The sequence below is a fragment of the Poecilia mexicana genome, unplaced genomic scaffold (assembly GCF_051168715.1).
Source record: "Poecilia mexicana isolate PSO_F unplaced genomic scaffold, ASM5116871v1 scaffold_3, whole genome shotgun sequence".
Classification (NCBI taxonomy): domain Eukaryota; kingdom Metazoa; phylum Chordata; class Actinopteri; order Cyprinodontiformes; family Poeciliidae; genus Poecilia; species Poecilia mexicana.
This window is the reverse complement of record NW_028263372.1, coordinates 32,410,509-32,423,589: the sequence shown is the minus strand read 5'-3', so window position 1 is coordinate 32,423,589 and position 13,081 is coordinate 32,410,509. Positions and strand designations below refer to the sequence as shown.

Sequence of the window (13,081 nt, the reverse complement as noted above, 5' to 3'; positions counted from 1 at the left end):
CAGCAATAGTAACATCCCCTTACACTGCATGAACTGTATTCCCTTCATTGCAATGCACTTGCACTGTTGAAATGTTCAAAAGTGACACACATATTTATAAGACATGACAGAAAGTGATCCTAAACTTAGTACTATCACCTTTAAACCAATGTCAGTTGTTATCTGATCCACCAACATACATGGCAAGATGGAATACAGATTGAGAGAGATATTCAGTGTTTACCCACCTTCCACTCCACATCTCCATTAAAGATGTCACTCTTGGCAATGTCCACTCTGTTCCAGGCCACAGCCAGCTTTAGCTCATCCAGAAAGTCTTGAGCTTCTTGACTTTGACTCTTACAAGCTGATAAACACACAGACACATAAAATGCCAACAGGTCCACAGGCAATGAAGACCTCAACATTTCGCACACAGAAATGCAGAAATTGTGCGACAGAAAGGGTTCCATCTGTAAGACGAACTTTACCCTTGACAAGAGCTTTGAGAATAACAGTATCCAGCTCGGAGCTTTCCTGTTCAGGGTCGTGGACAGTCAGAAGATGCCCGTGATCAAGTATCTTTTGGATCTGTCAGGCAAGTTAACAGCCAGTTAACAGAGTAAACATATTTTTAAACTCTATGAAATTTGAAAAATAAACAATAACTTCATGAAACATTTAATAATTGTCTTGTCTGTCATGCTACATTTAGGTAATCTTACACAAATTTCTTAAGATAAATATGAAAGTCACACAGTAGCTTGTCTCACTGTGTTTCCCAGTGTGCCCCACTTTTATCCCAGTGTTCAATACTTGACAAGTGCATATCTTTGTAAGTGTCTGCCTCCCTGCTGTGTGCATGGCTCTCACCAGCTTGACCCAGTTACTGATGTCTGTGCTGTGGTGGGCATTGGGAAAGGTGTCCAACAGCAGCTCATGAACGCTGTCTGCGTCCCAGCAGCCTCTGTTCATCAGCGTGACTAGGATGTCAGCCACGCCTCCAGAGCCTGCCAGAATCAGCCACGGTGTGGAATTTCCAATGCCCTTACACATCCTCTGCAAGAAGAGAAACAATTTTATCAGCAGACAGCCACGTTGTTTAGATAGTGCTGTGCTCTTCCATCTCCTCAGTTATTGCCCTGTTTATGAAAAGTAATTGTTGGACAAGCCTTTTCTTTTAGATGAAGAGATTAGTTGTGAGATAACATGAAGAGTTTGTTGTTTGTCCACCTTTGGCTTGCTACTTTAGCTGATCAGAGCCTGATTCTACTAAGTCTACTAACGTATGTTAAGAGTTATCTAAAGAGTCAAACAATGGAAATTAAAATCTGACTTTCTAAAAGACCATTTTGGGTTATTGTTTTACTGTGGAATAACTAAGACAGCATAAGGAAATAAAACAGTTTACCTTTAGGATTCTGGGCTCCCCATGGACCAGGAGACACAGAACAGGGATCTCAAAACTTCCTGCTCCTGCAATGAAGATTTTTGTCTTTTACAACTCTGATGTTAGTTTACTGCATAATGGATAAACATACATTGATTAATTAAACCAAAGAGGAGTTAATATATAGTTTTTTCCAAAAATTGTTGTGTGGTGTAAAATATTCTTAAAGATTATAATCATTTGAAGGGCAGGATCTTTTCTGTTTATCACTGTCAAACAATTTATTTTTAAGTTTAAACACTTGTGCTATGTACAAATGCATTAAATAAACTAGGAAGGTCAGAAATGCTTGCTGCCACATTTGCACTAATGGAAAACATAAAGCACTTTGCAACAGCATTCAGACCTTGAGACTAACATATTGTTTGATTTTAAAAGCATTTTGCAATGTTGCCACGGCGTGCTTCAGTGTATTTAATTGGGATGTTAGAGCAACATTAAACAGTTCATTATTGTAAAGCGCAAGGAAAAATATTTAAGCTTTTTAATTCAAATTTCAATTTTAATGTGTATTTGCATTTAGTCCATTGTCCTCTGATACCACTAAATAAACTACTCTTTCTCTAATTGCCTTTAAAAGTCAACATCTTTCTTAGCAAAGCCAACATGTGTTTAGTTTGATCACAGTATGAATGCAAGCTCTCTTTGGAGGCCTTGAAGGTTTCTCAGAAAAGCGTACTGCACAGCCTACATCACAAACACCCTTGAAGACTCCAGACAGAACAGAAAGTAAAATTGTAAAGATCTTTAAAGTAGGGGTAGCTTATAAAATAATATTCCAAACTTTGAAAAACATAGACCCTGCTACAACTGTCTACACCAGGTGGTAGCAGCATCATGTTGTGGTATATATATATTTTTTTTTCTTTAGCATCAGAGCACTTTGGATGAAAACCTTTTAGACGCCACAAAAGACAAAATATGGACTTAGGTAATCTCTGTAAATCAAAACCGATTTAATGTTGATCTTGAACAGCATAGACAGAGTGCGTCCACAGTGCATATAGTTCGTGGAGAGTGAAGTAAGTACATGATGTGCTGTCACGCTTAATCTTTGAGGACAGATGCAAAAATATCTTGTACACAAGCTGTATAATTTAAAACAGTGATAACGCATGCAGTGATGGAAAAATCTCATTTATAAATGTTTGTCACAGTGAATTGTGTTCTCTTATCAAAATATGTAATTTTAAAATGTTTTTCATTATATCTTCCTATGTATCAGAGAATTAAGATGTCGAAAAATGGCTTAGACAATATTGCTACATGATAAAATATAAAGTTATTAATTTTTAATAAAAAAGTAAATACATGATGTCAAATGTATAGTCCCTATAAGTTAACTAGACTCCGTTATTAACCTTAGCAATGTAGAAAATGTACTGTAGACATCATCAAATCATAAATAGTACATAATTAGATAGATATAAAAAAGTTTTTAGTCTGACTGATCACTGAATAATGGAAAGGAGAGACACAGTGTCCTCAGATGGCCCAGTCCTTCCACTGCTTGTATCTGTGGTTGTTTTTCCTTTAACTTTGCACAGTGATTGCTTTGAATAAGGAATAGCAAAGTTTAGCTACTTAAAAAGAATACTTAACATGACTGCTGCACTTCTCTACAATGCTGAGGCATTTTGAGTTTAGCACGCTATAGCAAAAAGTCATAAAATATGAATCATGGTTTCTTTTAAAATATCCCTATATGACGCAGCAACATGTATTATGTACAGAATTACAATGCAATAAAACTGCATGTATAATTAAAAAACAATGAAGGTTATTTTTATGATCTTTCAAATATTTTACACAAACAAAAATATTGCAATGCTAAATTTGAACTTAATAATCAAATAACAATAGAATAGAACATTTTAACCATTGTCTGTACCCAAAACATATGTGAGCATGAAGGAGTTTACCTCCATAACCAGTGCGCTGAAGGGAGATGTGTTTGAGCAGCTTCACTCTCATTTCACTGGTGGCTCCTGGTCTGTTGGGATCCTCTTCCACAAACACGAAGTGGGAATGGTGGCTGTCCAGGGAATACACTGCACCATGGGGCAAGTCCTGTGGTGTGTATGCTGCAGGCTCATCCACCTTATGAAAATTATTATAACAATGCACCAAGACTCAGGAGAGCACAAATGTATTGGGGTTGTTTACAGATGACAGTATTGTGTATCTGAGCGGAAACCTTGGCAGTGAGGAGAGCCTCTCGGTTGTGGATCATGTTCCAGGGTGCGATGCCAATGGCCACAACACGAACTTTAGAGGAGGTGCTGGCCAGGGAGTGATCTCTTACTGCCTGGCCCAAGTGCTTAGTGATGCCAAAGCGAAGGCCATTAGTTAAAATCCATGCCCCTGAAGAACAGAGAAGGAGTTGCACAACTACTGCTGCTCAGATGTTCATATTTACTAATCAAAGGCATGAATGTCATGTATAACTTTTCATAATGCACATGAACTATTCTTTTTCCGTAGTGGGATGATGATACAGCTGATGAACAAGAACTTTAGTGCAATTTATAGTGTCTAAACAAGATCAAATTAAAACATAGAGACTCAAAAATGTACATACACCCACACTTGATGTAGTTTATCAGGCTGCAGATAAACTACATGGCTTTCTGACACCTACTGAGTTTTTACACATAGTCCACATATTTTGGGCAGGAACCATTCCATCTGCTTTCTTGTTTTCATTATCTATGTTAAGAAGTCCACTTGGGGGTTCATGACAAGGCCTTCAAATCTGAAAACACTTTTCAACATGGGGATGACAACATCATACTGTGGGGCTTTCAGTGGTACTGGTGTGACTGAATCACATCCAAGGTCTTCAAGTTCACACTCAGCTAATAGCTAAAAATTTAAAACATGGACACAATTGGGTGACCTAACTTGGCAGTTCTCCAAAATCCTTTCAGAAACGTTTTGGAATTGATGAAGTAGCTAAACAATTTCTGGGAACTCCAAGGTCTCAATTTTATTAAAAATCCAGGGGACTGTGGTCAAAGTCAGGAAAAAGCATAACTTTTGAGCAAAATCTAATGGTTTTCATCAGAATTAAAATGGGATATTTTTGAAAAAGCCCTTTTGATTATTTCAAAAAGTGTTTGGTTTATCTTTAAGTTGCCAAGGAACATTTAAGCAATTATTAGTGATGGTGTATGTAAGGATTAGACAATGGACATAATTAACTAAAATGTTTGAATCCAATTCTTGATGTCTTAAAAATTACATAAATAATGACTCAAGTACATGAACAAAAGTCTAAAAATGAATATAACATCATGCTGATGATGAGTATATGAAAACATCTGACTTCTAGTAAATTGGACAAAGCTGACTTAAACAGAAACACTTTATGGAAATGTATAAAAGATATTAGACTGGAAGGTTCTTTCTCAGATTGCACGAGTGCATTCACTGCAAATTAGATTTCTGCCCATTTAGTCATGAATAATGTGCGGGTTCTGCTAAAAGTGAATTATGCAATTTTACATTGTGCATAAAAACATAAAGCAAATAAGAAAACCGATTTAGAATTGAAACATTGTAGACAAAAATATACTGTAATGGTATTGTTGCTGATAACAATTCTGCCACATTGCAGCAGAAGGCTAGACACAAGTTATTCCCTTGCTGTGAAAAGTCAAGGCCAGCTTTGGCCCATTGATTATAACCTGTGCTCTGTGCAGCTTTCACAAGTCCTTTTCTAAGAGTGTCCCTGAGCCAGGGCTTCATCTGAGCCAGCTCATCTCCTCCCACCAACGCCACGACCAAGTGTGGAGGAGAGAGGCCCCAGTCCTCTGTCAGCATCTTGTAAATCAAAACTGGGTCTGTGTTGCTGGACACCCTCACAAACTGCATAAAGGGAAGAGAAATATGATGTTAGGATCATGTGTCCAAATCAATTTCTTCAAGGATTTTTCTGAGACTTTCTGCAGCTTTTTATTGTTTTACTGTATTTATTTACATTTTTTGCATTATTTCATCTCACCTTTCCTTTAGTCTTTGTAGGTCCAACAAAGTCAATGTCACCCACTCTCCCAGCTGCCCAGTGAGTTTTCTCCTTCATTTTGTTAGCCAAGCCTCTGGCTACATTCTGAATAGTCTCATCCACTTTACAGCAACATGAGCAGCCAAGGAGGACACTGCAAAGACACAGGTAATTGCTCTGTGTCATAAAGTCATCTTTAGCATACAACAGGAAAGATTTAATTTTGAGTGACCCTGACGCACTTCTTGAAAACAATATACCAAGTTATAAACTCTTGTGTAATCTGTTGCACAGTATTTTCTAACAATGTTATTGTGTTGCTTACTTTGTAGGAAAAGACTATCTAAGATGCTCATAACATGTCGTTGGCACTTCCAGGTAAAATAAAAGTCATACTACCTCCACAAGTTTGCATAAATTCATTTCTTTACAGACATTTTAAAAATGTATTAGAATAATAACCTGTAAACTGTGTTATGTGCATTTCTGTGGAAACATTTCCTCTCTTGCAAGTTGCGTTTCTTAGAGACTGAAATATATCATATCCTTGAACAAATGTGAATATATGACAAAGACCCATTGAGTAAACATGAATGTATTATCAAATCAATTGTATTATTCAACCATTTGCAGAACAGATGAAATGGGAAGCCAGTCATAAGATTTTGGGAGAGTCATTATCCACAAATAGAGAAAATATGAAACAATGGTGAATCTTCCTGGGAATGATTGGTCTTCCAAATTTATTCCAAGAGCGAGTCAGTGACTTATTCAGGAGGTCACAAAAGAACCTAACACAACAACTAAATCATTGCACACCTTACATGTCAAAGTTAATAATGTCCATATAATTCAACAACAACAGAGTGTCATTGAAAACCTATAGGAGTAAATGCAGAGAAAAATAGGTAAAGAAATCCAACATGAAGGCAGGCAGAAAAGATCCAACAAAGAATGACAAGATGCATGTAGTTAATTACAGTCACACTGCAGCTGGGAGAGAAGGCAAATGCATATACTGAGCGAAGATGAATAATGAACACAGAAAGAGCCGAACAAGGACTCAAAGGATCTAGAAGCAAAGGAAAAAGCTTGACAAATAATCTTAGAGACATAAATGCAAATACACCAGGAACAGAACACAAGAATAAACTTAGAAACTATATACAAAGCATCAAACACGTACAGCAATATCAAACTAAATATGCAAAATCTGTTAAGCAACAATAAGGAGCACAAACAAATATACAAAGACAAATTAAACCCAAAACTGAAACACTCCAGGAGAGTGACAAAGAGATTGGATAAGAAAATGCATTCCTAGGAGAGTTCCCTGTCCCAATAATTGCTGAACAAAAAATAAACAAGACTTGCCTCACTTTTGCCAATAAAAATATTGTGATGATAACATAGATTTGGAAACATGATGTGAACTGATGAGATAAAAGCTAACTAAAAGGTTTGTTGGGATTGCTTTTTGTTGTACCTTTATAAATTAAACAGCTGAGAATTGGATTTAGTATTTTCTCATGCTATCTTTGTCTGATATCAAATTGTCTTTGAAGATCTGAAACATTTAACAGTAGTAAATAAAAAAGGGGAGAATACTGTTTTCATAGCGCTGTAGAATTTCACATTAAATAGTAGAACTTGGCAAAATCAAACAAAAGAGGGACATAGATTGAACTTTTAAACAAATTATACCTTTAGGCCCCTCCCTTCTCTATCACTTGCACTTTAACACTGCCCTACCTGCAGATGAGGCAGTCATGCAAGCAACAGGCAAATAGCCATAGCAACTGTAAAAGGTGCAGCAATGCATATGGTTAGAGACTCACCTTCTGTTTTGGTTCCAGCAAAGTGATTTTTACATAGCATTCAGAATAATGGGCATGCCAAGATAATGTGATGACTTGTTGTTTTACATTAGAGGCTTATCAAGAGTTTTAAGTTTTTCTTTTAATGTTTAAAATCCTGCACAAGATGAAAGCATCTTTCAAAGTATAAATATTTTTACCCTGATGTTTTGAAGTTTGTAGATTTTTGATAACAATAAGAAACTGAGACCAGTAGAGAAATTCTGAATGCTTATTGGTTTAGCCGTGTCGTCACTAATCCTCCTTCCTAACAATGTAGTTCAGAGCTACATTGTTATACAAAGCACTCTACTCTCCAGTTTAGAAATGACTTTTTCTCATGAATAATTAAAATAAAAAAATCTACTTGGATCTAGTTAAGACTTTTAGTAATGCACAAATGTTTGCCTCCTGTCGCAAACCACCCTCCAACTTAATGCACTGATCTGAAAGAATGCAATTATGCTTTCTTTGCAATAAAACTATTCTCTTCAGTGTAAGATAAAGTTAGTTTAACCGATTTTTGTGCTGTTTCATATAGATATATTTGGGTTGTGTTACACACAAGCAAACCAATGCTTTGACACACCTGTGCTCCTCTGACCACTCCAGCATGTCTCCACACTGAGGGCATCGTGTTTGTGGCTGCAGTGGCACCTGCAAACAAATAAATACACAGACATTAATCCCAGTTTCCACTAAATCCATTAAAACTCACTCACCAGCCTTATATGACTGGAAAGAGGGTAATAGGTATTTGTGGCTAATGCAAAGCTGGAACAATTTTCATTCACGCTCCATATGCAAAGTGCTTTATCCAGTCCAGTTGCTTGAACTAACATCATAGCAACCATACTTCCTCAAATAGATAAAACTGGAATGTATATGGCGAGCCTATGAAGCAGGACTGATTTGATGCAGAACAATCTGACAAGAAAGTCAACACATTTGTCTCACATTTACATGGACTCTAAAAATATTACAAACTTCTTATAAAAGGAGGTAAAATATTTAATCTTTAACATGATATATGTCCCAAAGAAACGCATTTATATGAGGAAAAATATGAAAAAAAAAATCCTGCAACAACCTATTTGCATAAGTGAGCACGCTAGTAAACAAATACATTAGTCTTATCCAGTCCTAGTCCCCGTCTGTCAATCATCCTGATGTAGGTACTGTTCATATCCTGCATGTTCTCTGCTACGCTACAGATTCTTCCTGATAGAGCCTGCCACAAATGCTCGGGCTAATTAGCATGGCTACAGATAACTTCGCATAACGTCATTTTCCAGTAAGTAAGCGTGCACACAAGCTTGATTGACAATGCCAATGTCTTCCCCCTAACACTGATCGGTTAATTTTAGTTAAGAGCAGTGCACTTCTGCATATTGTAATAGTGGCACATGGAGGAAGGGAAGGATGTTGATTTTTTTCACAGATTATATGTCTAATACCATACTGTCACGACGTACTGACAGTTTTAACAAACGTAAGAAACTTCTTTTTAAATAAAAGTTAGATACTGCAACTTTAACTCATAGAAAACATTCAGTCAGTTTTCTGAAAACTGTCTGAATGTAGAAAACTGTCTGAATGGGCGCGTTGGATGACTCAGTTGGTGTAGCACACGTGCCATGTACAGAGGTTCCCAGTTATTATGGATTCAGTTCCAGGTCTCAAGCCATTTGTTGCCTGTCTTTCCCCTCTCTCTCCACTCTATTTTCCACCTATATACTGTTCAATGAAGGCCACTGCGGCCAAAGGAAAAAAAAAAAGAAACCTCTGAAGAAAAGCAATCTCAAATCATGAAGTTTATGTCTACATGTTTTGCTGTGGGTGTGATGTTCTCCTTGTGAATTAGTCATGTTTTCAGCACAAACCTCACCTTTTATTGTGACCCAAAAATGTGTGTAAGATTTCTTTAGACCAAAGCACATTCTCCCACTAGATTTTAGAATATTTTAATCAGGCCAAAATGCTTTCTTTGAAGAGAAGGCCTCTGTCATGAACCTGCCCAGACATACAAGGAATGCATGAACTTGCCGTACTAGTAGAACATAACCTGTTCTTGCGAGAAATTCCGGCAGCTTTTTCATTGTTACTGTCAGGCTCTTGGCAGCATTCCAGACCGGATCCTATTTCTTCTTTTCATCAGTTTTGGAAAATCATCCATGTTTGTTAATGTCTCTGTTGTCACGTATTCCTCCAACTGTTGTGAGTGTTTTCACTCCACCATAAAATGCAAAGAAGTAAATATTTAAGAGTGTGCAGACTCTTAAGGGTGTAGCTGGTCCAGTGTTCCACGACCAGGACGAAAACCACACTGCTCTTCCTGAATCCGAGGTTCGACTATCCAATGGACCCTCCTCTCCAGGACCCCTGAATAATCCTTACCAGGGAGGCTTAAGAGTGTGACCCCCTGTAATTGGAGCACACCCTCCGGTCCCCCTTTTTGAACAGGGGGACCACCACCCCAGTCTGCCAATCCAGGGGAACTGCCCCCGATGTCCATGTGATATTGCAGAGTCACATGAGCCAACACAACCCTACAACATCCAGAGCCTTAAGGAACTCCGGGTGGATCTCATCCACCCCTGCGGCCCTGCCACCGAGGAGCTTTTTGACCACCTCAGCGACCTCGTCCCCAGAGATTGGAGAGCCCAACCCAGAGTCCCCAGGCTCAGCTTCCTCAACAGAAGGCATGTTGGTAGGATTGAGGAGGTCTTCAAAGTATTCCACCCACCGGCCCACAACGTCCCGAGTTGAGGTCAGCAGCACACCCTCCCCACTATAAACAGTGTTGGTGCTGCATTGCTTCCCCCTCCTGAGCCGCCGGATGGTGGACTAGAATTGCCTCGAAGTCGTACGGAAGTCTTTCTCCATGGCCTCTCCAAACTCCTCCCACGCCCGAGTTCTTGCCTCAGCGACCACCTGAGCCGCATGCCGCTTCGCCCGCCGGTACCCATCGGCTGTTTCTGGAGTCCCACAGGCCAAAAAGGCCCGATAGGACTCCTTCTTCAGCTTGACAGCATCCCTCACTGAAGGTGTCCATCAACGGGTTCAAGGGTTACCACTGTGACAGGCCACAGCTCCGATAAGCCGCCTCGGCAATGGAGGCACGGAACATGATCCACTCAGACTCAATGTCCCTCACCTCCCCTGGAACGTGTTCGAAGTTCTGCCGGAGATGGGAGTTAAAGTTCCGTCTCACAGAGGACTCCACCAGATGTTCCCAGCAGACCCTCACTACACTGCCAGGTCTGACCAGCTTCCTCCCCCACCACCGGAGCCAACTCACCACCAGGTAGTGGTCAGTGGACAGCTCCGCACCTCTCTTCACCTGAGTGTCCAAGACATACAGCCACAGATCCGATGAAATGATGACAAAATCGATCATCGAACTGCGGCCTAGGGTGCCCTGGTGCCAAGTGCACATATGGACACCCTTATGCCTGAACATGGTGTTCGTGATGGACAATCCGTGATGAGCACAGAAGTCCAACAACAGAACACCACTCGAGTTCAGATCGGGGGGGCGCTCCTCCCAACTACACCCCTCCAGGTCTCACTGTCATTGCCCACGTGAGCGTTGAAGTCCCCCAGTAGAACAAGGGAGTCCCCAGGAGGGGCACTCTCCAGTACCCCCTCTAAGGACTCCAAGAAGAGTGGGTAATCTGAACTGCTGTTCGGCCCGTAAGCACAGACAACAGTCAGAACCCGTCCCCCCTCCCGTAGGCGGAAGGAGGCTACCCTCTCGTTCACCGGGGTAAACTCCAACGTACAGGCGCCAAGATGGGGGGCAACAAGTATGCCCACTCCTGCCCGGCGCTTCTCACCGTGGGCAACTCCAGAGTGGAAGTACGCCCAGCCCCTCTCAAGGAGACTGGTTCCGGAACCAGAGCCATGCGTCAAGGTGAGGCTGACTATTTCTAGTTGGAACCTCTCAGCCTCGCACACTAGCTCCGATTCCTTCCCCACCAGAGTGCTGACGTTCCACATCCCAAGAGCCAGCTTCTGCAGCCGAGGATCAGACCGCCAGGGTCACCACCCTTGGCTGTCGCCTGTTACACACAGCACCCAACCCCTTTGGCACCTCCGACAGGTGGTGAGCCCATTGGAAGGGGGACCCATGTATCCTCTTTGGGCTTTTTTTTTCAAAATTTGGTTAATTTAATATAAGAAAAGTTTTAAAAGGCTTTACTGTGGTCACATTTTTACATCATGTTTTAAAAAGAACATAGTTTAAAGACGGTAAAAACTGAAAAGTCTTCCCAGGAAATACTTGTCTTACAGTGATGATGAGTTGTGTGGAACTGCTCATTTATATTTAGTGCTATAGTTTGTTTCAGAAGAATATTTTCATACTTATAGAGAATTTTGTAACAATAAATATGTAATTAAAAATATGTCTTCATATTTATTCTAGTTTTTGACACACTAAAGACATCACCGGGAATTACGTCTGCGAATGAAGATTTTCCTAGAAATAAATGGCACCCTATCATTATGCTAACTCATTTTTTATCATTTTTTAATGATAAGATTTTCCCTGTGCCTCAGTAAACACAGTTTTATCAGTCACTTTCATTTGCATTTCCATTTGAGCTTCTTATGAAAGGTTATTAATAAAATAAGAGACAAGCATGTCCGAATCAAAAGAAAAGAGAAAAAGTCTCTCTGTGTATTTTGGATCCAGAAAAGTGATGTTGTGTATAATGCAGAGGGAAAAAAAGCTAATATCTGCTTTGTAATCTGTTTGATATTATGAAGGCAGCTTGGTACGGAATGCTTTATTTGACTACAGGTATGGGTGGAGGAGGAAAACGACTACTGGGTATGCAAACGGGATAATTTGCATGCAAAAGGAGGAGAAAAGGATGTGGAGCTGTGTGCGTGTGGGTCTGTGCTCTGAATATGGGTTTGGGGGAGAACATGTCTTGGAAAAAAAAAAAAAAATTCAGACACACACACCTTAAACTTTGTTTTTTGTTAACCATTCTGATCTTGATTACAGTTTGAATGAAGTGCAGTTTGAAGTTTATACTATGTTGTGTTTCTCAACAGTGGGAGCTTTGGTAGCTCCTTGTCTTATGCGAGTAATGAAGAAAATAACAAATTAGAGATTAAAAAGTGTCCATGTTTTATTCTGAACTTTAAAGCTCATGTATTTCTTGTAGATTTTTGACAAAATTAGTAATACAGGACTTTATCAGAGCACAGCAAATATTTATCGAATACAAATCCTTCTGATTGCACCATTCAAGGTACCCAGAAATTACACTAGGCCATCCTCACTGAGCTTCATTTTGTGAGAAGACCTTTAAACTTTATGATTTTTCCTATTTCTCCGTTCAACTTACAAGTGCTACTCCAGAGGGAATTTTGGTATGACTGCAAGGACACCACTATGATATAAAGTCCCCTGAGATAATGTGTAGTTTCTCAATACATAAATAGAATTTTAACTACATGCTCCCCAGACGAAGCCCCACAATTTTACTTACCCAAATCCTAAACTGATTTTATCATATTTGTTTTATGATTGTTGACATACAGTAGATTTGCTAAAATACTGCAAGAGACACACAGCTTTTAAAGAAAATACTTTATCATTTGCCTAATATGAGACATTTTGATGATGTTGAAAAGGGAAAAAGAACATTGCAGTAGGCACTCACCAAAGGTGTGTCTTGTTTCTCCGGCATGGCCAATGCAAACTTTTCTCCTTGTTCAGCTTAACCACAGCAGGAGAGACTGCGAGTTTTCTGTTCAGGCGAACTACTTGGC

General features: G+C 39.5%; 1 protein-coding gene across 1 annotated transcript in view; it reads right to left on the bottom strand.

The window, feature by feature from the left end:
* Positions 1-13,081, bottom strand: part of trpm5 (transient receptor potential cation channel, subfamily M, member 5) — a 24,779-nt gene extending 11,698 nt beyond the window's left edge. The window contains exons 1-10 of the mRNA XM_014972683.2: positions 12,973-13,081; positions 7,881-7,948; positions 5,436-5,589; positions 5,119-5,299; positions 3,627-3,793; positions 3,352-3,529; positions 1,391-1,455; positions 853-1,038; positions 471-570; positions 228-346 (exon numbers count right to left, since the gene is read on the bottom strand). Coding sequence (XP_014828169.2) covers positions 228-346; positions 471-570; positions 853-1,038; positions 1,391-1,455; positions 3,352-3,529; positions 3,627-3,793; positions 5,119-5,299; positions 5,436-5,589; positions 7,881-7,948; positions 12,973-12,999 — 1,245 coding nt within the window. The 5' untranslated portion in view covers positions 13,000-13,081. The remainder of the gene's footprint in view (positions 1-227; positions 347-470; positions 571-852; positions 1,039-1,390; positions 1,456-3,351; positions 3,530-3,626; positions 3,794-5,118; positions 5,300-5,435; positions 5,590-7,880; positions 7,949-12,972) is intronic.